General features: G+C 41.9%; 1 protein-coding gene across 2 annotated transcripts in view; it reads left to right on the forward strand.

Moving 5' to 3' along the window:
* Positions 1 to 25,929, forward strand: part of GRIN2A (glutamate ionotropic receptor NMDA type subunit 2A) — a 436,975-nt gene that overhangs the window by 273,886 nt on the left and 137,160 nt on the right. For both annotated transcript variants that reach the window (XM_043456415.1, XM_043456416.1), the window contains one exon: positions 19,424 to 19,538. In XM_043456415.1, the coding sequence (XP_043312350.1) occupies positions 19,424 to 19,538 (115 nt within the window). The remainder of the gene's footprint in view (positions 1 to 19,423; positions 19,539 to 25,929) is intronic.

The following is a 25,929-nucleotide window of genomic DNA, read 5'->3' on the forward strand; positions in this document are numbered from 1 at the left end:
CACTCTCTCAATTGACTGTATCAGCTGCTTTGTTGCAAAGCGGCTGGGATGTGAAATACAGTGACTTATGTTCAGCACCCAGCACTGTGCCTGGCACACGTTGAACCCCCAGTTGAATATCATCATTAAGAATTCCTATGTAAAGGGGAAGCATAAAGACACTGGTTTTGATTACTTCTTTGACATGAAATACAGGTTTGCTTACCTCATTGTAGTTGAATGCCTGTCAATCTTTACATAAATGTTCCTGGGATAAGATTTCATTCTGATCATATTCTGAAAATCCCACATTCTGTCTGGAGAAAAGTCAGAAGAATCTACCGGTGTGCTTTAGAATGGAAAGGAGCATTCATATCTAATATACACAAGCAATGGCTGGAGAATCCCACCGAAGGGACTTCCAAGGGAGATACAGTACTTGTCTTCAGAGTTTTAAAGTTTTTTAGTCTCCTTTGCTTACAGTGGGGAAGTAGAGCCAGCCGGTTGAAGTTTCAAGGAAATAATTCTGGCTCCGTGGAAGGAAGTCTTTGCTAAACTCTTAGAGCTGTCGGTGAAAGGGACCCTCCTAGGAAGTGGGGAGATGGCACTCAGCCACTGACTGGCACCTCCCAATAGATGGGCAGCTGTTTGTCAGGAAGGGATTCTGTAGTGCGTGTCAGGGTCAAGTGTGGAGGGAGGCAGTTCTATCAGTTTAGATAAATAACCTTAAAACCCTTCTATGTGGAGACTGTTTGGGTCCATTGATTTCCTTGCCTCAAAATCTTCCATCCGCTTGTGCTGAAGACCACAGCCACTGCTGCCCTCCAGATGTGGAGTTCAGTGGCCTTTGTCCTTGGCTCAGATCCTCCCCTTAACTGTGCCCCTTAAACCCTAGACAGCATATTAAAAAGCAAAGACATAACTTTACCGACAAAGATCCATCTACTTAAAGCTACGGTTTTTCCAGTACTCATGAATGGATATGAGAGTTGGACCATAAAGAAAACTGAGCGTGCTTTTGAACTGTGGTGTTGGGGAAGACTCTTGAGAGTCCCTTGGACTGCAAGGAGATCAGTCCATCCTAAAGGAAATCAGCCCTGAATATTCATTGGAAGGACTGATGCTGAAGCTGAAACTCCAATACTTTGGCTACCTAATGCTAAGAACTGACTCATTGGAAAAGACCCTGATGCTGGGAAAGATTGAAGGCAGGAGGAGAAGGGGACGACAGAGGATGAGATGGTTGGAGGGCACCACCGACTCAATGGAGATGAGTTTGAGTAAACTCCGGAAGTTGGTGATGGGCAAGGAAGCCTGGTGTGCTGCAGTCTATGGGGCCACAGAGATGGACATGGCTGAGTAACGGAACTGAACTGACCTGAATGGCTCAAATAGTAAAGAATCTGCCTGCAATGCAGGAGACCAGGGTTTGATCCCTGGGTCAGGAAGATTCCCTGGAGAATGGAATGGCAGCCCACTGTTTCTTATGAATGTATTCTTATCTGGAGAATTCCACGGGTAGAGGAGCCTGGTGAGCTGCAGTCCATGGGGTCACAGTGAGTCAGAAACAACTGAGCAACTTACAATTTCACTTTTCACATACCAGTGATAACGTTTATTCTTCAGTTATTATGTTCCAGGATCTGCATAAAGTGATTTCTGTGTATTGTTCTTTTAATACGGCAGTCATGAGATGAGTATTCTCTTAATTGAGATATAATTGATATATATTATATTAGCTTCAGGTGTACAACAAAATGATCTTATATTTGTATATATTGCAAAATGATCATCATAATAAGTCTAGTTAAGATCCATCACCGTACATAGTGATGAGAATGTGTAGGATTTATGTCTTAGCAACTTTCAGATAGTGCCTTATTAACTATAATCACCATGCTACACATTACATTTGCCTGACTTATTTGTTTTATAACTGGAACTCTGTAATTTTCACTCCCTTTCACCCATTTTGCCCCACTCCCCATCCCCTGCCTTGACAATGATCAATCTGTTCTCTGTAATCTATGGGCTTGGTTTTCGTTTTTTTAGATTCCATATGTAAAGTGAGGTTGTAAGGTATTTGTCTTTGTCTGTCTGACTTAATTCACTTAGCACAATGCCCATCAAGGTTCATCCATTTTTTTTCACCAGTGGAAGAGTTTTCTTTTTTATGACTGATTAATATTCCATTGTGTGTGTCACATTTTTTAATCCACACATCTGTAGATGAATTGTTTTTATTCAGTTGCTAAGTCATGTCTGACTCTTTGTGACCCCATCAACTGCAGCATGCCAGGCTTCCCTGTCTTTTAACTATCTCCCCGAGTTTGCTCAAACTCATGTCCATTGAGTGGGTGATGCCATCCAGCCATCTCACGTTCTGCCATCCCCTTCTCCTCCTGCCCTCAATATTTCCCAGCCTCAGATGGATACTAAGGTTGTCACCATGTCTTGGCTGTTGTGAATGATGCTGCAGTGAACACAGGAGTGCAGATACACATTCCAGATCCTCTTTCCTTAGAATTTAACCTGGAAGTGGGATTATTGTTGAACCAATTCACATTCCCACAAGGAATGTGAATTCCCAAGGTTCCCCTTTCTCCACGTTCTTGCCAACAGTTGTTATCACTTGTCTTTTTATCTTTTTTATAAGAACCAGTCTAAAAGGTATGAGGTGATGTCTCACTGTGGTTTTGATTTACATTTCCCTGATGATTAGTGGTGTTGAGTATCTTTGCATGTACCTGTTGACTATCTTCTTTGGAAAAATATCTATTCAAGTCCTTTGCTCATTTAAAAACCAGATTATTAGTCTTTTTCCTGTTGAGCTGTGTGAATTGCTTGTATTTTTTCTATACTAACCCCTTATATGGTATATAGTTTTCAAAGATTTTTCTCCCTTTCCTTAGTTTATCTCTTCTTATTTTAATTTTTTTTTTGCTGTGCAGAAACTTTTTGTTTGATGTAGTCCCAATTGTTTATTTGGTCTTCCCTGGTAGCTCAGTTGGTAAGGAATCTACCTGCAATGTGGGAGACCCAGATCTGATCCCTGGGTCGGGAAGATCCCCTGGAGAAGGGATAGGCTACCCACTCCAGTATTCTTGCCTGGAGGATCCCCATGAAGACAGGAGCCTGGCGGGCTGTAGTCCATGGGGTTGCAGAGTTGGACGTGACTGAGTGAGTAAGCACCGCACTTGTTTATTCTTGTGCTTTTTGTGTCTAGGCTGACCTTTCCATCAGAGAGGTCAGAGAAATGATTCTTGGGTAGAAGTTTAGATCAAAAAAACTCTGGGATCCCTGATAAACCTCATATCCCAATTCAGACTACTTCCTGTATATTTTTTTAAAACATGGTGTTTTAAGTTTTTATTGAATTTGTTACAATTCAATAAAATTGAATTGTTCTGTTCTGTTTTGGTCCCTTGACCACAAGGGATGTGGGATCTTAGGTCCCTGACCAGGGGCAGAACCCGCACCCCCTGCAGTGGAGGGCAAAGTGTTAACCACTGGACCACCAGGGTAGTCCCTCTTTGTTATTTTTTATAAACAGTTTTTTTAATCATATTAAAATACATATAACATAAAATTTATATAATGTAGCATACAATTTATACAATTTATATTTATAAAATTTATATAACATATAATGTAAAATTTATCATCTTAACCATTTTAAACTATACAATTCAGCGGTGATAAGTACATTCAAAGTGTTTTTCAGACATCGTGACTCTCTAGTGCCAGATAGTGATTCCGCAGATCAGTAGTTCCTCTGTCTTTTGCATTACCCCAGACAATTCCTCTCCTAGTTATATACCCTAAAGAATTGAAAACAATATTAAAAAAAAAATTGTACCTGAATGTTCATAGCATCACTACTCACAGTAACCAAAAGCTGTGAGAAAATGTCCTTCAACAGAGGGATGGATAAGCTTAATATATATGTCCATACAGTGGAATATTATTCAGTCATAAAGGAATGAATACTGATTAAAGCTACATCAAGGATGAACCTTAAAGACAGGACGCTAAGCGAAAGAAGCCAGACACAGAAAGGTCACACACGGTGTGATTCCATTTATATGACTATGTTTATTACCTTTTTCATATCTCTAAGCCCTCTGTGATATTTTTCACATAGTACCTTTTATTCACATTGATTTACTTTTTTAGAAATAAAATGTCACTGCAGTTTCTTCCTAAGCAATGATTTCTATGAAATAAGGGGTCTGAGGTGCTAGTTCCACTTTCAAATATATATTAAAATAAACAAATTTGATTCTACAAATAAAGTTATCTTATGCACTTATCGAAATGCATCTGTGTGCCACCTGAAATGTACACTTAGGACATTTGGGAAAACAGCCTCCTGGTTCCTCTTGGCGATCAATTTCTTCCTGAATGTGATTCACACGGCTTCCAGACTTGAGCTGTCCAACACTGGCAGATGCAAGCCACATGTGGCTATTTTAATTTAAGCTAATTAAAATAAAATAAAATGGAAAATTCAGTTCCCCAGTCACACTCTCCACATTTCAAGTGCTCAGTAGTGCCAGGTGATGAGCAGCTGCCGCCACGCACATCACAGATGTATGAATTTCCATCCTGGTGGGAAGGTCTATTGGACACGGCAGGTCCAGAACTGGCTTTCATTCTTCCTGTTATCCCAGGGAGGCGCCCCGTCTCCCGGGTCCTGTGGGTAGGTCAGCGTCTCACTCAGCACCCTCGCTTCCCACCACTTGTTCCTGGCTGACCATTCATCTCCCAGCCAGGGCTGAAATTGACCTACTTTTCCAATGTCACCAGGGAGGGCATGGTGCCAAGACACGGCATGGGGCCCCTTCCTGCTTCCTGTGCACCAGCTCTGGACTCCCTCCATCTTCTCTTTTTTCTTTTTTTAAAATTGGAGTATAGTTGCTTTATACCGTTGTTAGTTTCTGCTGTACAAGAAGTGAATCAGCTATATGTATGCATATATCCCCCTTTTTAAAAATTTCCATCCCATTGAGGTCATCACGGAGCACTGAGTAGAGTTCCCTGTGTTACTGTAAGTTCTCTTTTTCCCTCTCTCTCTTCCTCCCACCACCCTTTCCAGCTTTCCTGAAGAGCCCCACTCTGCCTCAAACTCCATTTCATTTTATTATTCAAGTGGGAGAGAAACCCCCCGCCTTTTCCCAGGCTTCTCTGTCCACTCTCCTATTTGCCTGCCTTTCTCTGCTTTCCTCAGGCCTTTCCTTCTAACTTTTCTTCCTTATTTTCCCCTTCCTATTCTTATGTTTCCTCTTCTTCTTCTTTCTACTCTCCCCACATTTATCTCCCTGGAGTTGTAAAATGAATGCTTGAAAGCGATATGGAAAACGAATAGGAATAGGAGCGATAGAAAGAAAGAGCTGTATTCTTTCTATTATTTATAGAAGAAAAAAAAAACCCAGCCATCATTGAAACAGCAGTTCTTCTTTGCTCTTTAGGAGGTAAATACATGATTTTCTTCCCCACCAAGAAAGTGATCTAGCAGTTATGGACGAAAATATGACTATTGGGGCAGGACCGGATTCTGGAGCTGAGTTACCAGGGGGGCACATTTCCACACCAGAAATCCATGGCAGGATGTGAAACATTATTACGGCTGGATTTACACAGGGCTGTCAGGTTTCATTATGAGATGAGGCAGCATTTAGACCGCTATTTAGGCCAGGACGTATTTAACTCTGTCCTCATGGGTGTGACGTGTCTCCCAGCACATCGGGACATTCTCTGTGCTCCTGAGGGCTCCAGCTCTGGCCAGATGAAAACCTGGTCCTGTTCATCCAGCAGATGGTCACTGATCCCCCGCCATACAGACACGGCCCCCGGTCCCCAGGAATTTACCCTTCAGCCGAGGATGGATGGATGGGTGTGGAATGTGCCCAGTAGGATGATGCGTATGTATGTGGAAAGCTCTGCAAACACCAAGGTGGAGAAGGCAGCTGCAGAGGAAGTGATGGGGGTTCTGAGGAGGGTGTAGGGGACCCTCCTACAGGATCAGTGAACATTTTGAGAAGAGGTGAACTCTATGCTGTTTTTTTTGGAGGGGTCTGAATATGTGAATATTCAGGGGAGAAAAATCTTTGTACTCGTTGAGACTTTTATGACTTTAAATGATAGAAAACTGATTCTCATTAAGTTCAGAAAAAAACAAAATAGGAACTTCTCTCACATTTCAGTGATTAAGACTCTATGCTTCCAATGCAGAGGGCATGGGTTCAATCCCTGGTCAGGGAACTAGATCCTGCATGCAGTGGCCAAACAACTTTAAAAATAAATGAATATTTATTAATTTCATTCATAAGTAAATTTATTTATTAATTTTATTCCTAAATAATTTATTTAAATAAATTTAATTAGTAATATTAATAAATATCATTGATTTAAAATTTATTAAAATAAGTCAAATTAATTTTTTATAAAATAAAATAAATTTAATTAAACAAGATGAATTGGTCTTTTCAACTGGAAAGAATATGGGGTGTATGTCTTACCTGCCAAATCTTGATCTAGGCTCAAATGATGTCTTCAAATCTCTGTCTGTCTGTCTGTCTGTCTCTCATTCTTTTCCTCTTTCTCTCTCCTTTTTCTCTCTGTTATGGCTCATTGTTTCATCCCAATGAGATGGGGAAGAGCATCATTTAAATAGGTATGGGGTTCACATACTTTTGTCACTGTATCTCCTTAAGTCAAAAGAGTGGGTATTCTCTCTAGTTTCAACAGAAAATTCCCAGAGAAGGATTCTGATTGGTTGAGCTGGAGTCACATGCCAATCCCTGAGCCAATCACTGTGTCCAGAGGTACTCTTGTTGATCAGGTAGGGGAAGACATATTATCTAGAAATGGCTGTAGGGAGAAACAATAGTTTTTACTGTTTTCTCAGTAGAAGAAAATGTGGGAACAATAACCAAGAAGTGAAAATTCACAAGGACACCATGAGTCATTTGAGTCTGCTCCAAAGCAGGGTCAGTAAAGAACAGTTTTAGGTTGAAAGCTAAAGTTGACTAATGAGCATGAATTTTATTTTTGGACATTAAGGAGCCATTTCAAGCTTTTGTGCAGAGAGACATATAACAAAAACTGAAGTTTAGGAACATTTACCTGGCTGGTAGGCTTACTATGAGTGTTAGGGATGTTATACAGGGAGTCAAGAGACCAACTAAGATCTTTCAATAGCTTGGGTAGGAACAAAATATTATTTAAGGTATTTAGGTAGTAAGTAACAGAAATTAATTCTGACTAGCTTAATTTAAACAAAAAGAGCAAAAGCTTTTAAGTTTCATTAGGTCCCATTTGTTTAGTTTTGCTTTTATTTCCAATATTCTGGGAGGTGGGTCATAGAGGATCTTGCTGTGATTTATTGTCCAATCAAAAAATGGGCCAAAGAACTAAACAGACATTTCTCCAAAGAAGACATACAGATGGCTAACAAACACATGAAAAGATGCTCAACATCACTCATTATTAGAGAAATGCAAATCAAAACCACAATGAGGTACCATTACTCGCCAGTCAGGATGGCTGCTATCCAAAAGTCTACAAGCAATAAATGCTGGAGAGGGTGTGGAGAAAAGGGAACCCTCTTACACTGTTGGTGGGAATGCAAACTAGTACAGCCGCTATGGAAAACAGTGTGGAGATTTCTTAAAAAACTGGAAATAGAACTGCCATATGACCCAGCAATCCCACTCCTGGGCATACACACTGAGGAAACCAGATCTGAAAGAGACACGTGCACCCCAATGTTCATCGCAGCACTGTTTATAATAGCCAGGACATGGAAGCAACCTAGATGCCCATCAGCAGATGAATGGATAAGGAAGCTGTGGTACATATACACCATGGAATATTACTCAGCCATTAAAAAGAATTCATTTGAACCAGTCCTAATGAGATGGATGAAGCTGGAGCCCATTATACAGAGTGAAGTAAGCCAGAAAGATAAAGAACATTACAGCATACTAACACATATATATGGAATTTAGAAAGATGGTAACAATAACCCTATATGCAAAACGGAAAAAGAGACACAGAAATACAGAACAGACTTTTGAACTCTGTGGGAGAATGTGAGGGTGGGATATTTCGAAAGAACAGCATGTATACTATTTATGGTGAAACAGATCACCAGCCCAGGTGGGATGCATGAGACAAGTGCTCGGGCCTGGTGCACTGGGAAGACCCAGAGGAATCGGGTGGAGAGGGAGGTGGGAGGGGGGATCGGGATGGGGAATACGTGTAAATCTATGGCTGATTCATATCAATGTATGACCAAAAAAAAAATAAATAAATAAATAAAAATAAACAAAATGAGGTAATGAATGATAGAAAACCTATTGGGGATTTATTGGGACTTTACTGGAGTATCTTGAAAAATCAAAGTAAATGTTAAGTCGCCAAGATTTGGAAAGGTCAGGAGGTGAGGCAACATTCATTGATGAAACAAAGTTACTCTCACCTTGGATGAGGTTGAATAATTTCTGGTCGTTATCTCAGCTATAACTTTTCAGATTCCTGGGTGAGAGAATCTGATGGTTCCAGCTTGGAACAGGTGCACTTCCCTCTCCCACCAGATCTAATTTTCTTATGGTCAAAGGAGAGGAGAAGCATAAAGGTTTTGGTGTATATAGTGGTGGAGGGGTTAGCGCTCTTCAAAATAAGGGGGCTCATGGTGTGTCAGTAAGCCACCTTCCAAAGGGTGCAATCTTGTGAGCTGTACTGGCATAGAAGGAAGCATGGTTTTTGCTAGAGGAAGAAATGTGAATATTCATAAGTTTAAATTTAGAACAGAGAGTTCAAATGAGTGGTTAGTAGATGTGCTATATTTCATTTACAATATTATTTTAAAAATAATTTGTTGAATGTCTTTAGCTGGGGTTTTCACCATTCTCAATAATCTTGCATCTAATCCATTTTAGTCCTTGATGTTACTTGTCCTATTTTATACCTGGAAAGCATGAGAGTTTTTTTTTTTTTTTCCCAGCAAATAATCACTTTACAATGTTATGCTATTTTCTGCTGTCCAACAACGTGAATCAGCTACGTGTATACATATATCCCCTCTCAACTCCCCTACCCCTCTAGGTCGTCACAGAGCACCAAGTCAGGCTCCCTGTGCTATACCTCATGTTCCTACTAGCTATTTATTTTACACATGTGTATATATGTGTATATTTATTTTACACAGCGTATATATGTCGCTGGAAAACATGAGAATTTTTTACTCTTTCAGAGAACTTAACTTGGTGTTTTCACTGAAAAAAAAGCAAGTAGAAATGGAATAATGGAAGAATAATCAGTATTCTGAGAGATTAATGTTCCTATAGCATCACGTACTTTAGTTGCGTATACATTACCATTTATTGGAATTATTGTATAATACCTGCTTTTTTGCTAAACTCTAAGTGACTTCATGGGAAGGACCACATGTGTTTTTTACTTACCATTTTATCTCCTGCATGTTGCTGGCATATAGCAGTTACTCAATATTTGTTTAAATTGATTATGTGTTTGGTAAATGAATTTGAAACCTTTCTGTAGATGTGCTTTTGAGGTGTTGCTTACTGGACCAAACTCTTAATTTTTGATCCATAACTTAAGGTCCTGGTTTTAGCACTGAATGGTCCATCCCCCAGGAAATCTCTCACTTCTGGGAAAACTGGCATAATTGTTTATACCGTTTATGGACGTCAACCCTACCTGTTAGCTCCACCACCATGAAACTTCTCATTAACTCTGTGTAATTGCTCTGCACTGAATGTTTGCATTCTCCCCAAATTCGCATGCTGAAGCTCTTACCCCCAGTGTGATGTTATTTGGAGGTGGAGCCTTTGGGAAGAAATTCGGGTTAGATGAGGTAGTGAGGGTGGGGTCCTCATGATGGAATTAGTGTCCTGAAAAAGGAGGAGACAAGAGATCCAACTCTTTGGCCATGTGAGGACACAACAAAGTGGTGTGTAAACTGGGAAGAGGATCCTCTTTAGAGCTTGCATCTGTTGGGGCTTGACCTTGGACTTCCAGTCTCCAGAACCTTGAGAAATAAGTGCTTGCTGTTTAAGGCGCCCAGTGTATGGTGTTTTGTTATAACAGTGTGAGCAGGCTAAGATAGCCGTGGTTTCCCCATTGACACAGGAGTGAGCTTCTCCTCACTCCTGCGAGCTGGATGATTTGCTTAAAGGTACAGCATCAACCATGGTGGATTTAAAACTCAACTGCAGCTTGCAAATCCCTAAGCTGCCCTTCCCTCTACCTGACGATGTTCCTAGAGTTCAAGGTACTGAGTTACGAACTCCTGTTCTCGAGGACTTTGTAGCCCAAAGATAAAGTTGTGCAGGTGATGAGTAGCACAGGGGGCCCTTTCTGCATCACATTTATCACAGCTTTTGTGCTTTATGTTCACAGTTCTTCTGGCAGATGGTAGTATCGGGTTGTATTAGTCAGGGTTCTCCAGAGAAACAGAACTAGCAAGATATTTATATAGAGAAAGACATTTACTACGCGAGATGGGCTCACGAGATGATGGAGGCTCAGAAGCCCCACAATCTGCCCCCACCTTTCTCCCCTGCCTTCGTTACCTCATCGACTTTTCCTTCCCCCATTAATATGTACTGAGCAGCTTCTCCATGCCAACCACTGTTCCAGGTTCTGGAAGGAGTGTACAGCAGAGAACAAAAGAGAAAATTCCCCTCTTCTCATGGGGCCTAAGTTCTAGGATGGGGAATACCCAGAGATTCTTGGATAAAGTCACACCTTGAATTGATCCTTTCTGCATATTTGGGGAAGATGAAGAGTCAGTATCCATGTACATCTGCCTGTTTGAGATCCTGAATAATCTGACAGCATAGACACAGGTGATCTAGGAAGCCTGTAGAAACTGCCTGTCACGTGGCCTACTTTTGTCCAGCTCTCTTGGAATAGATGCTCATTGCAAGGAGTGGATCCACTGACCCCTGTGCCAGTCAGTCCCAAATGCTTAGATGAGGCAGTCATGAGGGGTTCATGGTGACATATTCAGTACTATTTTGATAGTGTTACAAAATGCTATCCAGAATTTCAAGAACTTCCACATCCTCCACCAGGTTCCTAAGAGAACCAGGCATGTAAGGAGCAAGAGATCCCGAGAGCGGCTTTATTAATGGACCCTCTGTCTTCCAATAACTCCTGATAAAGTAGAGTTACTAGTGAGCTGTATTAGATTTAATACAGCTGTTATTAGATCCTAAGTATTGGAGCTTCAGCTTCAGCACCAGTCCTTCCAATGAATATTCAGGGTTGATTTCCTGTAGGATTGACTGGCTTGATCTTCTAGCAGAAGCTCCGGTACTTTGGCCACCTGATGCAAAGAGCCGACTCTTTGGGAAAGACCCTGATGCTAGAGAAGATGGAACGTACAAGGAGAAGAGGGTGGCAGAGGATGAGATGGTTAGCATCACCGACTCAATGGACATGAATGGAGCAAATTCCAGGAGATAGTGGAGGACAGAGGAGCCTGGTTGTGCTGCAGTCCCTGGGGTTGCAGAAGAGTCGGGTAGCACTAAGCGGCTGAACGTTAGATCCTACCCCAGAGATCCTGTTGCCACTGCAGACTTTTAGCCAGATGGGTCAGGCATCTTGTCTACTGATGGGATGAATATAATAGTCACACTTTTAGAGAAAGCTTTGCCCTAACTTAGTCCATGTTTTAGACTTAGAAGTTATATTCAAAAGACAGTAGGTGGGGCCTCAAAAATCGCCCTTGGCTCAGGTGTGCTCACCAAGGAGAGACAGGAAGCCCAAGAGACATGAAGGGCAGGCTGGCATCTGGGTCAGCACCCTTGCACCATAAGCCAGTCCAGGGGTACCTGGAGCTCTGAGCAATGAGATCAGCCTGGGGTAGGGACCTGGAGGGTTCATTGCCTCCCTTCAGAAACAGGGATTAGCAGCCCCAGTGATCCTCCAGCATCTAAGAGAAAGCCCTTTAATTTCAAAATTTAGAAGGAGCAAAGATAATTATGTGAAACCATGACAACTACTGCTACCCCTGCCGCCATCATTTACCAGACACCATTATGTGCCAGACACTCTGCTGGTCACATTACATACCTTCTCTCGTTAAATTTCATCTAATGTAAGCCCTGTGATTACACAGAGATGTGGCCATTATAACTTCACTTTTACAAAAGAGGAAATGGATGCTCTGAGAATTTAGGAGACTTACCTGGGATTGCAAGCCACAGAACTGCATTCTAACCCCGAGCTTTCTGATTCCCAAACTAAGCAGTCGTCTTGCAGAATTGCCTCTCTACAGTTGCACAGAAAATAAACATTGAATGAACAAGATCTCAGTGGCCTGTGGCCACTCATTCATTTGTTCCTTTATTCAACAAATACGTTTAAGCTCGTACTGCAAGACATGAAGGTGTTTTAGAATCACAGTGGTCAAAAGAAACATCTCTGCCTTTATGGAGCTTACCTTACCTGTTCTAATTTTTTAAAAATTAGTATTGCTTAGCTGACAACTAACATTACTATGTTTTTTTTTTAATTTGGCCACAATGGAATTTGATAAAGAATAAATACTCACTCTCTTTTTTTAACCCAGTTTTTTTTTTTTTTCTTTTTTTTTTTTTTTTTTTTTTTTTGCTTTTTCATAATGCTATAGTTTCTGAGCCGGTTTTGAATGCCTTGCTGGCCTGGATTATGCAGATCTGTGTGTTGGAGTTATTATATTTCAGTCCTGACATTTAAGTCTCAGCTCTGTGGTCATGCCTTTGGTCATCATTCAAGGGAAACTGGAAACCACCAATGAATATATGAGACTGAGCACGGGGCAAAGAGGAAAGTACACTCATCAGAGACTCGCTGAAAGGAAACGGTGTGAGGATGTATTTGGGGACGATGTGGGGCAGGAGTTGGGAATTAAAAGTGATAAAAGCTCCACGAGTTTGCTCTAAAGAGAGGATTCATGCCCATAAGGGAAGGGTTAATGGAGGATGAGAAGGTGCTGAGAAAGGCATCCAAGTGGAAGGGATTTCAAACCACCAGGAGGAAGCTGGAAACAGCCAAAACATTTTGTAAAAACGTGAGTGTCTTGAGAACTGAAAAAAGATTAAAGAAAACAGTGATTCTGTTTTCCAAAACATGTACATTAGATGACAAATGAAAAAAATGGTGACACCCAAAACAGTCTGAGTAGGCATTTAAGCGATAGTGTGATTCGGGGAAAGGCCTGGGGAACAAGGGAAATAGCAAAGCAAATGGAAAATTAACTGAAAATTGAGACACACTGAAGGGTTATGGTGGCATTTATGAAACTGTAAGGGAATTAAAGTCTGAAGGGAAATAGTGAATAATAAATATGTCTAGAGAACACTGCAAACAATCAAATTTGGGAAGTTAAAGGAGAGTTACGAGGCAAAAGAGAGAAAATAGAAACTGGAGGAAGGAGACATTTTAAGTAATAGTTAAAAGCTTATGCAGCCCATATTTGGATGGCTTTTATTTTTTCTTTTCTTTCTTTTTTTTTATTGGCCTTCTCAGGTGGCACTAGTGGTAAAGAACTTGCCTGCTAATGTAAGAGACTCGGGTTTGATCCCTGGGTCAGGAGGATCCCCTGAAGGAGGAAATGGCAACCCGCTCCAGTATTCTTGCCTGGAAAATCCCATGGACAGAGGACCTTGGTGGGCTACAGTCCATGGGGTTTCAAAGAATTGGACAGATGCAGACCATATATGGATGACTTTTTTTCTTTTTTGGGGGGGTATAATTGCCTTACGGTGTTGCGTTAGTCTCTGCTATACAAAGATGGGAATCAGCTGTGAGTGTGCATGTGTCCCCTCCCTCCTGGACCTCCTTCCTGCCCCCCACCCCCACCCCACCCCCTCGGTCATCACAGAGCCCCGAGCTGGGCTCCCAGTGCGGCATGGCAGCTTCCCGCCAGCTCCCTATTTTAAACACGGCCGTGTGTATGTGCCAGTCCTAATCTCCCAATTCCTCCCACCCTCTCCTTCCCCCACTGGATCCACACATCTGCTCTCTACAGCTGTGTCTCTATGCCTGCCCTGGAAATATGTTCATCTGTACCATTTTTCTAGATTCCACATGTATGCATTAATATGTGGATGGACCAAGAATCTGTCATACAGAGTGAAGTAAGTCAGAAAGAGAAAAGCAGATATCATATGGTTGGCTTTTGACAAAAAGAAAATACTCTGGCCATGAGTGAATGGAATGGCAGCAATAAGCCTGGGTTTTCAGGGACTAACAACGAGGTTGCATTTGGGGCAGTGTGTTAGGAAATATGTCAGAGTAGAAAACTATTTTTAAAAATGCATGGAAGCTTTACGTAAAAGTTTAGCAACATCTGTGTACCAGAAATTGGACTGTATGTTTCTATGAACTATTGCTTATCCCACTCACAAAACCTGGGAGTTAGGGATCTGTTGGGTTAAACCACACGAAGCCATCACAGTTAGTTCATATGGTTTAACCTGATCCGTTTTTATAAACAAGGAAAATGGAAGCTCAGAGAATTTTAAATATACAACCCTAGGAGACACAGCTGGGGAGCAGCAGAGGCAGGTTTGATCCCAGCAATTGCTAGACAGCAATTCATTCTTTTATTCATTCTGCACCTGTTTGTTTTAGCACCACCTATGTGCCAGGCGCTCTGTTCAGCACTAGAAATAAAACACAAAACAAGTCAGATGAGGTCCTACCTTCATGATGGATCTACTGGTTAAGAAAACAACACAAGACACCAGAGACGGTCCTGAATAGCTGTCCAGTAGAAATATAATGTAAGCCATTTATCATCTTAAATTTTCTGGTAGCACTTCAAATAAGTAAAAAGAAGATGAAATTAATTTTAATAATGTATCTTATTGCAATCAGCATGTCTAAAGTATTGCAACATGAAATCAATATAAAATTATTCATGAGATTTTACACTTTTTTTTTTCATACAAAGTCTTCCAAATCCAGTTGTGTCATGCCCTTTTGGCACATGTTTATTCACACTAACCACATTTCAAAGGCTCCATAGCCACCTGTAGTTGGTGGCTACTGTATTAAAGCAGATCTAGAAAGAGCTTGATTCTGACCCAATTTTTTTTGTGGTGATAATATAGGAAAAACAGTCCACCATGTTTTTCCATGTTGTTTCTGACCCACATACGCCAACCATTCATAGGGCACAAAATACAAGCAACAGAGAAACGTTTCTTTCACCTGGGACTTCAGCTTCATACACCTGAAACTTGTATGTATGTGCATCATGTAATTTACGTATTTTCTGTTATGTGTATCACTGATTAAAAACAACTTGGCACTTTACAATCAATGGACAATAATAATACAAAAATGGGTCCTCTGCAAACCATCAGAGCCTTCCCCACATCCACGTTTTGCCAGCATGTCCTCATGTGTTTATTGCTCCTGACGGAAATATCGAAGATGTAATTCGAAGCTTAGCAGCAGCCAGAATTTCTGATACTTTATCTGGTCACTAAAAGTTTGTAATCAATTTTTCGAGAGATAAAACAGTGATAAGATTTTACTGTTTAATACAAGTGCCCAGCAGGTGTTAATGGGGACCAAGCAGTGGGGTGTAGAATGGTTTTTCCCTGGGTAAAGAATTTTTCTCTAGAGTAAAATTTAAGTGGGAAGAAAGCCTGCGGAAATATGGATTGTCCTTCCTAGAAATTGGATGGTAGAATTGAAGGTAATAGGTTACTTGTTCCCTGCCAACTTCATAATGAAATTACTGTTGAGCAAAAGAAATTCTGTTAGAGGGCTTTTTCCCCTCCCAAGGGACAGAAGACTCTTAATAGGAAGAAAGCTAGAAAGAAAGGAAGGAAAGAAGGTAGATAATATAAACACTGAGTATATGGACTCATTGGCCCAGAATATTGAATCTTAAAGAAACACAGAACAATTGGAGTGTCGTAATTTCCATACAGTTGTTTCCATATAATCTGAAGAAGAGAAATTGCGTCTAAATAATGTCCCTGCTAATTCTATCTGATTTCACTACAAAATGGGAGGCAAGGGAACGAGTGGGGGAAACAGAAGTGGGGAATGAAAGAAGAAAGAGATTTAAGTAGATTCAACTGGCAAATCGGAAGAAGAGCAGGTGCTCGACAGGGCATGCCAGCTCCTAGATGAAAGCAGTGACAAGCAACATCCTTTCACACAACGTAACCCTGTGAATGGCGCCCCCTGGGCCAGGTGTCCAAGTCAAAAACCCAAGGATTCATCCCCTCGTCCGCTTTTCCAAACACGTAATGAGCTACATATTTCCAAAGCTCTTGTTGATGGACTCAAGTTCTCGGTTTCACCTACATTTGGGGCATTAGGTAGACTGACCTGAGCTCTAGCTACTTCAAGTTATTGTATAATCAAAACTTGGCTCAAGGGCTTATTGGATTACACTTAAAACAAGCACAACCCCTCGGTCAGTCAGCTGGCCTAACCATGAGTTTTAGACTGCAGATACAGAGCAACTTGGGGATGGATTTTTTTTTTTTTTGCCAGCCCAGATAAAGTCCACTGGTGGGCTTTGTCTGTGGTTTCTATGCTGAAACTCCATGGGCGGTGTTCCGTCGTGATGTTTCATGGGTCTACGCCCTTGGCTTTGCAGTTTCCTATGTGCAGTGAGTCTCTCCTCTACTCAAAACCTTCCATGATCCTCACGGCCTTCTGAACAAAATCCAAACACTTGAGGCCCCTGTGCTCTGGCTTCAGAGAGGCTCTGTGGGCGCATTCCACTACCTGTTGTTCTTACTAAGCTATTTCCTATGTTCTGTAGCATCTGTCACTTCCTTTGCTGACTCTTCTTTGTTGAAGATGACTCCTCTGCTCCGAATATTCTTCCCCACCTCTCGTCAACCCCTTTGCTCCTGAAGATTCCCCAGGAAGCCTTCCCTACATCACCAAGCTTACGTTAGGGACCCTCCCTCCACATTCTCACGACTCCTCCTATTTACAGAGCACCGGTACACGAGTGACCGTCTACGTGCTAGCAACGTTTGTGTGTCTATGTCACTGGATTGTGAGAATGGAAGGGGTGGGATGGGCACTGTGTTTTCTATTTTTGTATTTATAGGACTCGCCGTAAGGCCTGGCACATGATAGACATCCAGTGAATAGTTGTTGAATCTGTAAATTATCTTCCTGGGAAATGATCAGATGTACCAGATAGGATGGTGATTGCTCTTTCCCTCTTCCAGAAGAGCAGTGTTTGATTTTTTTTTTCTGTGTTTAAACAAAGAGTATCTTTGTTAAAAATAAAAAGTATTTGCAGAAAATTTCGAGAGTACAAAGATAACACAAAAGAAAATAGAAAGTACCTGGAATCTTTCCAGGCATAGACAAACCCTATTTTTATCTTCTTTTCTGCTTGTTTAACAGTAAGCAGCGAGCATTATCTTCCTGCCATTAACTTTGCTTGAAAGACATGATTTTTTTAAGGACTCAAAGAGTCCATTGAATGGATACACAGAAATGTTCTTTGCCTTTCCCCCGGTTTCTTCACCTTGGAGACCTGATTCTTTCCCAGAGGACACAGTCGGGTCTTGTACACTGTGACTACCCAGGGGCAGACATATGGTCAATCAGGCCAGTCACTCTACGTGGAACTGTTTTTATAGTCTAGTCCTCGTCCTTAGTATTTTACTTCTTTGGCTGCTTTTGTTGTTCAGGGACTATAAAGCCAGAAAATGCTCCGGCTTTGAGATACCCTGCCTTTCTGGGGGTGTTTGATTGCTTTTTACCACCATATGGCATTTACTGACTATCTGCTAAGTGGTACGTTTTCCGGACATCTTTAACAGCGTCACATTTTTCTCAAGCTGAAAAGGAAATGTGAATCCCTGAGAACCTTCCCTCCCAAATTCTGATAGTGAGCTCTGTCTTGCTTCACGTCAGAGCTGAACCAGACTCCAGGCAAGTGGTTTTGAGGCGGGAGGGTCAGAGATGGAGTATTGTGAGACAGACAAGCATCCCTTGTGATAACGATAACTGATGGATGTTGTATAGGGCAGGCACTGAAGACCCATTGATGATGCTGCTCTCCTCCACCGTCACATCTGACCTGTCCCTAAATACCTGCTGAAAACTTCTCCACTGGGTCCTGTGTGTTGCTGCTCCTGCTCTTCCTTCTCCTCCTCTTTTGGGGTCAAAGCCAACATCATCTCTAACCTGGATTAATAAGAGCATTGTGACTGGTCCCCCACACTCACTGTGATCCTCTGCAAATCTGTTCTCTACACAACCTTCAAGTCTGATTATATCACCTGTTAAAATCTTCAGTGTCCTCCTATTGTCTTAAAGCAAAGACAAAACTCCTTAAATGGCCTGAAAAGCTTTGCACTGTCTGCCCCTATTCACCTTCTCACCCACACCACACCCCACATGCCTTTGGCTCTCTCTGCTTCAGCCGCACTGGTTTGCACTCAGCCCTCGGTAAGCACTACCACAGGGCCTTTGCCCATGCTGCCCCTTTTGCTTGGAGTATGCTTATGTCTTTTCTTATCTAGTTAATGCTACCTCATCCTTCAGGTCAAGCTGCACATCCTTTTAGAAGCCTGGTCTGACCCCCATTTCACTTTCATGGAGCACATACACCCACACCCCCACCATCATAACACTTGTCACCTGTTGTTGTTTAATCATGAAGTCTTGTCTAAATCTTTGCAGCCCCATGGTCTGTAGCCCACCAGGCTCTTCTATCCATGGGATTTTCTGGGCAAGAATACTAGAGTGGATTGCCATTTCCTTCTCCAGGGTATCTTCCTGACCCAGGGATCAAACCCACGTGTCCTGCATTGCAGACAGATTCTTTACCACTGAGGCACCTGGGAAGCCCAATACTTGTCATCGATCTATGATTAACCAATTAATGCCTGTCCTCTCTCTTAGACTATAAGCTTCTGGAGAGCAGGGATTGCGTCTGTTTCCTTGTTTATCCCCAGCCAACTAGCTGATTGTTGTCATGTAGCAAATATTTAATAAATATTAGTGGAATGAATAATGAATTAGTGGGATATCATTTCTTTGATGTTGTATACCATGTGGCTTGTGAGCAAGCAGTTTCCTTTACAGTAGCTTATTCAAACATGCTTTCAGATCCTCTTGTTAGAAGATCATTGAACAAAGGTCTGTTGTCTGACAGGACAAAAATGTTCCAATTCATCTGTTAATTGCAACCAGTTACTAAAGCTTATACAGAACTGGGGAGTCTGGCACTGATTACAGACTCATAGAAGAGAGTGCATGGAGATTAGCAGAACCTGCATGGTACCAATGCTTCCACAGGTAGATGCTGCTGGCAATGAGTTTACACCTTCTCAGCGTTACACGGATGGTGGCATCTGCTCATGTGTCTGAAACCTCTTAGATTTTCCCCTAAACATTTGTCTTTCTCTCTTCCTTTCTCCAGATTTATGGTCAATGTGACGTGGGATGGCAAAGACTTGTCCTTCACTGAGGAAGGCTACCAGGTGCACCCCAGACTGGTGGTCATCGTGCTGAACAAGGACCGTGAATGGGAAAAGGTGAGCATCCTTCCCCGTGCCGAATGCAGGGGAGGCAGGAGAGTATGGGCAACAAGCCAGCTCAAACTCCTCCTTTTCGCAAAGCTTTTCCCCCTGAGCGGCTCCAGATGCCATCTCAGGACCCCACTGGGATCAAGACAGACAGATACTGTCAGATGCGATGGAGGTGCTTTCCCTGGGTAAACTCTGGCAGTTGTGTGTTGTTCTCTGCGTTGGGTTCACAAATCTGAGTAGGGAGCATCCTGGAAAGACTTGGAATAATTTAAAGTCAGTGAAGTTTGATTTGCATCCTTACAGTAGCAAGTATTGACTCTATGGCAGTGATCACACCTGTTTGTCTAAGCCTCATAACTTGGTACCATAGTCACACATTCGGCCCTATGAGTGAACCCCCTATATCTTCATTTGTTTGGTCTTTTGCTTTGAGTTGAATCATTTCTAAAACTTAAACGTATCTGCTCTTCAAGTCATGGGTTGGAGAGGGATGTTCTGTTTCTTGTAAAGCACATTTTCCAGCGCATGTATGTTACCTATTAAAAAATATAGAAACTCAGTGTATAGGAAAAGCTATCTAACATACCACACAAGTCGTGTCCTGAGTCAGAGAGGAGAGATTTCACAGGGAGTTTGGGGATGATCCCGTGCGTATAGTGGCAATATCTGGCCCAGTGGCGTTCCTCCTCCCCCATAACTCAACTCTCAGCTCTCAAATTAGTCATCACAATATCGCATGGAAAGCAGAATAAAAGATAATGAAAAGGAAAAAGGACTAAATCATTATCACTTCTTTTTATACAAGCAGTGCCACGTCTCCGAACCACTTTAGCAGCCCAAGGTTTGTCTTCACTTGGCACATCAGACCCAGGGGGAGGAAGACATGGGGTATAGTGTGGAAGTCATACCATAGTTAACTAGGATCAGAAGACAGTACTGTGCAAACAGAAGCTTTGCCTTTGGGGTAGGGGGCCAGTGACAGATTCCTGCGGGGGGGATGATGAAGAGGAAGCTTTGGAGTTGGTGCTGCTACTTCCAGTAGCTACCAAGCTCACATTCCTTCCAGTGCACTTGAAACAGTGACCAAAGTAGACCATATGCTGGAGCCTAAAATAAGTCTCAGTATATTTAAAAGGGTTAAAATATGCCCAGTGCATTCTTTGACTATAGCAGCATTGAAATAAAAATTAATGACAAGAATATATGCAGGAGACACAGGTTCGATTCTTGGGTCGGGAAGACCACTGGAAGAAAGAAATGGCAACTCACACTAGTATTCTTGCCTGGGTAATCCCATGGACAGGGGAGCCCGGTGGGCTGCAGTCCATGGAGTCACTAAAGACTTGGACATGACTTAGCAACTAAACCACAACAATGAAACACAACATATCAAAATTTGAAGAATTAAGTTGATGACATGCTAAGAGGGCAATCCATAGCTTTCAATGCTTATAATTTTATAGAAAGGAAATTGTAAAGTCAACGATTTAAGCTTCTACATTAAGGCACTAGAAAAAAAATAGAGCAAACTAAACCCAAATGAGGTAGAGGAAGAATATAATAAGAGTAAAAATCAACAAAGTAGAACATAAAGTATCGAGAAAAATCAACAAAGCCAATAGACAATGTGAATAGTTCCTGAGAAACTTGATTCAAAACTAAAATCCTTCCCATTAGAAAAACAAAACTTCAGGCCTAAATGGCTTCACTGTAAATTCCATCTATCAAATTTTAAAAAGAAATAATGCAAATCTACATAGAGATTTTCAGTGTTTTAGTAATCATAGTTCAGCAATATATTGGAAAAGGAAACTGCATTATGGATAAGTGGGGTTTATTCTAGGAATGCAAAATTGGTTTAACATCAAAAAATAAATCAATATAATTTGCCATATTGACATAATAAGAGAAAATTATATAATCATCTCAACAGATGCAGACAAAGCATTTGACAAAATCTGATATCCGTTTCTTTTTATTTATTTTTTTTTACTAGAATATGATTGCTTTACAATGCTGTGTTGGTTTCTTCTGCAAACCTCATGACCCAGCCATGTGTATACATGTGTCCCTCCCTCACGCGCCTCCCTCCCACCCCCTCATCCCCCCCACCCCAGGTCATCACAGGGCCCCGAGCTGAGCTCCGTGATGTGTGGCCGCTGCCCACTAGCTGCCTGTTTTACATGTGGCGTGTGTACCAATAGCCATTCTCGATAAACAAGGGCCATTCCTCAATCTGAGGATAACATTCAAAGTTATCTATGAAAATTCTATAGCTAATATCTTGTATAATGATGAGATAATGAAAATAGGTTCATAAATATATATTCAAATGATTTTTGATGAATAATTATAACAATGGGAGAAAGGAAAGCCTTTTTAATAAATGCTGCTAGGTCAACTGGATATTCTTAGTGGAAAAAAAAAGCAAAACAAGTAAAAAGTAACCTTGACTCAGTTCATACTATACACAAAAACTTTAATTTCAGACTTAAATGTAAAATTTCTATAAGAGAAAATTAGGAAGATATTTTTGAGCTATAAGAAAGCATACTGTAAAAGTAATAAACTGAACTCCATCAAAATTTAAATCTTTTGCCCATGTATAGACACTGTTAGAAAATGAAAAAGGCAAGCCACACATTCAGAAAAAATATTTTTTAAAAATAATCTGAATCAAAGGACTCATATCCAGAATATATAAAGAGCTCCTATAAATCAATAATAAAAAGAAAATCAACACAATTAAAATGGGAGATTGACTTAGGAATTTTACAAAAAAATTTAGTCAAATGGCCATTAAATACATGAAAACATGCTTAACATCCATGATAATCAGAGACATGCAAATTAAAACCACAGTGAGCTACCACTTCATACCCTCTGCTTGGCTAAAATGAAAAGGACCAGCAATACCAAGTGTTGTTAAGAACATGTGGTGGTTTGGTCACTCAGTCATGTCTGACTCTTTGTGACCCCATGGACTGTAGCCCACCAGGCTCCTCTGTCCATGGGGATTCTCCAGCCAAGAATACTAGAGTGGGTTGCCATGCCCTCCTCCAGGGGATCTTCCCAACCAGGTATTAAACCCAGGTCTCTTGCATTGCAGGTGGATTCTTTACCATCTGAGCCACCAGGAAAGCCCTTATGATCCAGCAATTTCACTCCAGCAATTCACTCCTAGGTATTTACTCCTGGCAACCCACTCTAGTGTTCTTGCCTGAAGAATTCCATGGACAGAGGACCCTGGTGGGATACAGTCCATGGGGTCACAAAGAGTCAGACATGACTGAGTGGCTAACAGTATGATCCAGCACTCCTAGGTATGATCCAGCAATTCCATTCCTAGGTATTTACTGCAAAGACATGTAATCATATACCCCAAAAGTAATATTTGTGAGAGACATTCATAATAGCAAAACATCAGGAAGAAATCAAAGATTCATCAACAAGGATATAGATAAATATATTATATATATTCATAAAATGGATTGAAAATGAAAGTTGCTCAGTCCATGGAATTCTCCAGGCCATAATACTTGAGTGGGTAGCCTTTCCCATCTCCAGGGGATCTTCCCAACCCAGGGATTGAACCCAGGTCTCCCACATTGCAGGTGGATTCTTTACCAGCTGAGCCACAAGGGAAGCCCAAGGATACTGGAGTGGATACCCTATCCCTTCGCCAGCAGATCTTCCTGACCCAGGAATTGAACCAGAGTCTCCTGCATTGCAGGCAGATTCTTTAGCAACTGAGCTATCAGGGAGACCCATAAAATGGATTGCTACATGAATAAGTTGTGAGCTTATAATACCCACAACAGTGTGGATGAATTGCAGAAGCATTACGTTGAACAAAAGAAGCCAGACACAGATGATACTGTATATCATCTTCCATTTGTATGAAGTTCAAGGAGAGACAACACTAGTCTGTGGGGTCAGATATCAGAACGATGCCTGGAGGAGGGTGTGGCAACCCACTCCAGGATTCTTGCCTGGAGAATCCCATGGACTGAGGAGCCTGGCGGGCCATAGTGCATAGGGTCACACAGAGTCAGACACAACTGAAGTGACTTAGCATGCACACATCAGAATGATGGTTGCTTTTGTGGAGGAGAAAATTAATAGGAAAAATGCACAGGGAACTTTCTAGTGTTATGACAATATTCCCTGTCATGAACGTTTGTCAAAATCCATCAAGCCACCACAAAAGGTCTGATTATTTTACTGCATGCCATTGTATCTTAATTAAAAGATATGTTTTGAAGCCATTCAAACTGAGATACCCTGTACAATTAATTACCAATGTTTACTGAGTTTTCATACTCAACTCCCTGACATGAGTACTATTGATGACACCAATAACCATTGCTTATTGAACACTTGCACGGTGTTTCCTTTAGGTGGTACACCCAAGCTCTGAGTGACAACTTGGTTGATTCATCCCTTCCACAAATGTGTATTCAGTGCCTGGTGTGTGTGCCAGATGCCATTCTTGGTGCTTGGAGTCTGTCAGGGAACAGAAGAGACAAGAAAGCAATTTCTGATTCACTGAGCTTAGATTCTAGTGTGTGTGGAGAGGGATTGGGGTGGGGTTTTGTGCATTTTGGTGATGCTTCAGGACAGCATTGGATTCTGTCCCCAGGAGTTAGCTCCATTCTTCCCTCTGATGTACCCCATAGCCCGCCGTCCTAAGTGGCTCACAGCTCCATGTCTGAGTTGGTTCCTGTATGCATCTGAGACCTTGAACATGCTTTTTATTTATCTTTCTTGTAATGCTTCCCTGTATCCTCACTTTCTTTTATTCATCCCTCAAATTCTGGCTTCTCTTTCCTCTTGCAAATGGAAAGTCAAAATGCAACTTACTTTCTTTTTCTTATCCATAATAGGAGGTAGAGAACTCAAGCCTGTCTGCCTTTGGCGGTTACACTTGGGGGTTATTTTTCCACCTTTTGAAGTTAAATAGTCAGAGGATCACTCTCAGAGCTGTAAAATCATTCTCGTTGGTCAGATTTCACCAGTCCTGGGTCAGGCTCGGCTCACACCTGTGAATTCTCCTTGCTGCCTTTGGACCTGGCTCGTTTGCCAGGAAGCATGTTTACAAGGGAGGTCACTGCAGTGCAGTTGATAATATTGCATAAAAGAAGGCTGCCCTTGATAGACTCCATTTCCATCTACAGAAAAAAAAAAAAAACCTTTTTAATAGTTGGCGTGTCCTCCTTCAAATTTCTGTTGAAATACAGCAATTTCCCAAAAAAAAAAGGCAGCTCGGGGACTTGCTGCTGAGTCAAGCTTAGAATGTACAAATGCTTCCTGTAGTTGGTCTGTTCTCTCAGCGCTCAGGGGATCCAGTGCTTCAGAAATAGCTCCTTGTGCTTCTGTCTTGAAGAAAGAGGAAGCCAATGGAGCAGGTAAATACCCATCATGTTATCCTGCAAGCCACCCCCCCAGCAGCATAGTCTGATAAGGCAGGTCAGCAGAGGAGAAGGCCTGTGGAAAGGGGGGAGCTGTTAGTCTGGGACTCAGAGGAGATTTCTTTTCATCTCCGAGGTCATGCAGTAGCATCCCTGGAAGCAGCAGCGGGTAATGAGGGTGTCTTGGAAAACATGACAAGCCCATAGAGGGACGCTGACTTTCTGCTGGGCCTTTGTGTGCAGCCGGTGTGGAAGGTTGCAATGCCGGGCACAGCCTGCTTATGTTCAGCAGACACGGGCCTCAGGGCTGAGCAGGCTTCCCTCCGGCGTATTGGAACCTCCACGCCCTTTGCGTCTCTCCCCCTTTCCAACGGCTTCGCTCTGCATTGGAGCAGAATGAGTCCCAGCCTTGCCAGTTGTTATTCAGTAGCTCAGTTGTGTCTGACTCTGCGACCCCACGGACTGCAGCACGCCAGGCTTCCCTGTCCTTCTCTATCTCCCGGAGTTTGTTCAAACTCCTATTCATTGAGTCAGAGATGCCATCCCACCATCTCATCCTCTGTCATCCCCTTCTCCTCCTGCTCTCAATCTTTCCCAGCATCAGGGTCTTTTCCATTGAGTCAGTTCTTCTCATCAGGTGGCCAAAATATTGGAGCCTAGAGGTGCTTGAAAATAATGTCCTGAATACAAGCGAAGTGGCAGCCTGGGCCAATACAGTCAGTATCCTCTGTGGGCCAACTCAGTGGCCAACATTTCATCTGCACTTGGGTGGAGGACAAAGATGGGTAGGAAACCACCGCCTCTCCCCAAGTAGCTCATGACTGAGCCATCTCCAGAGAGAAGGGGGTGGGCTTGACTTGGTCAGTCGGGGAGATCTTCTTGAGGGTGGGAACATTGAGTAATAGGTTGGGTTTCTCCACATTGAATCACTTTCTTATTAACTACTTGAAAAAATCCTTTGGAAATAATTCCATTTACCATTTTAG

This window comes from Cervus canadensis, chromosome 32 (assembly GCF_019320065.1).
Source record: "Cervus canadensis isolate Bull #8, Minnesota chromosome 32, ASM1932006v1, whole genome shotgun sequence".
NCBI lineage: Eukaryota > Metazoa > Chordata > Mammalia > Artiodactyla > Cervidae > Cervus > Cervus canadensis.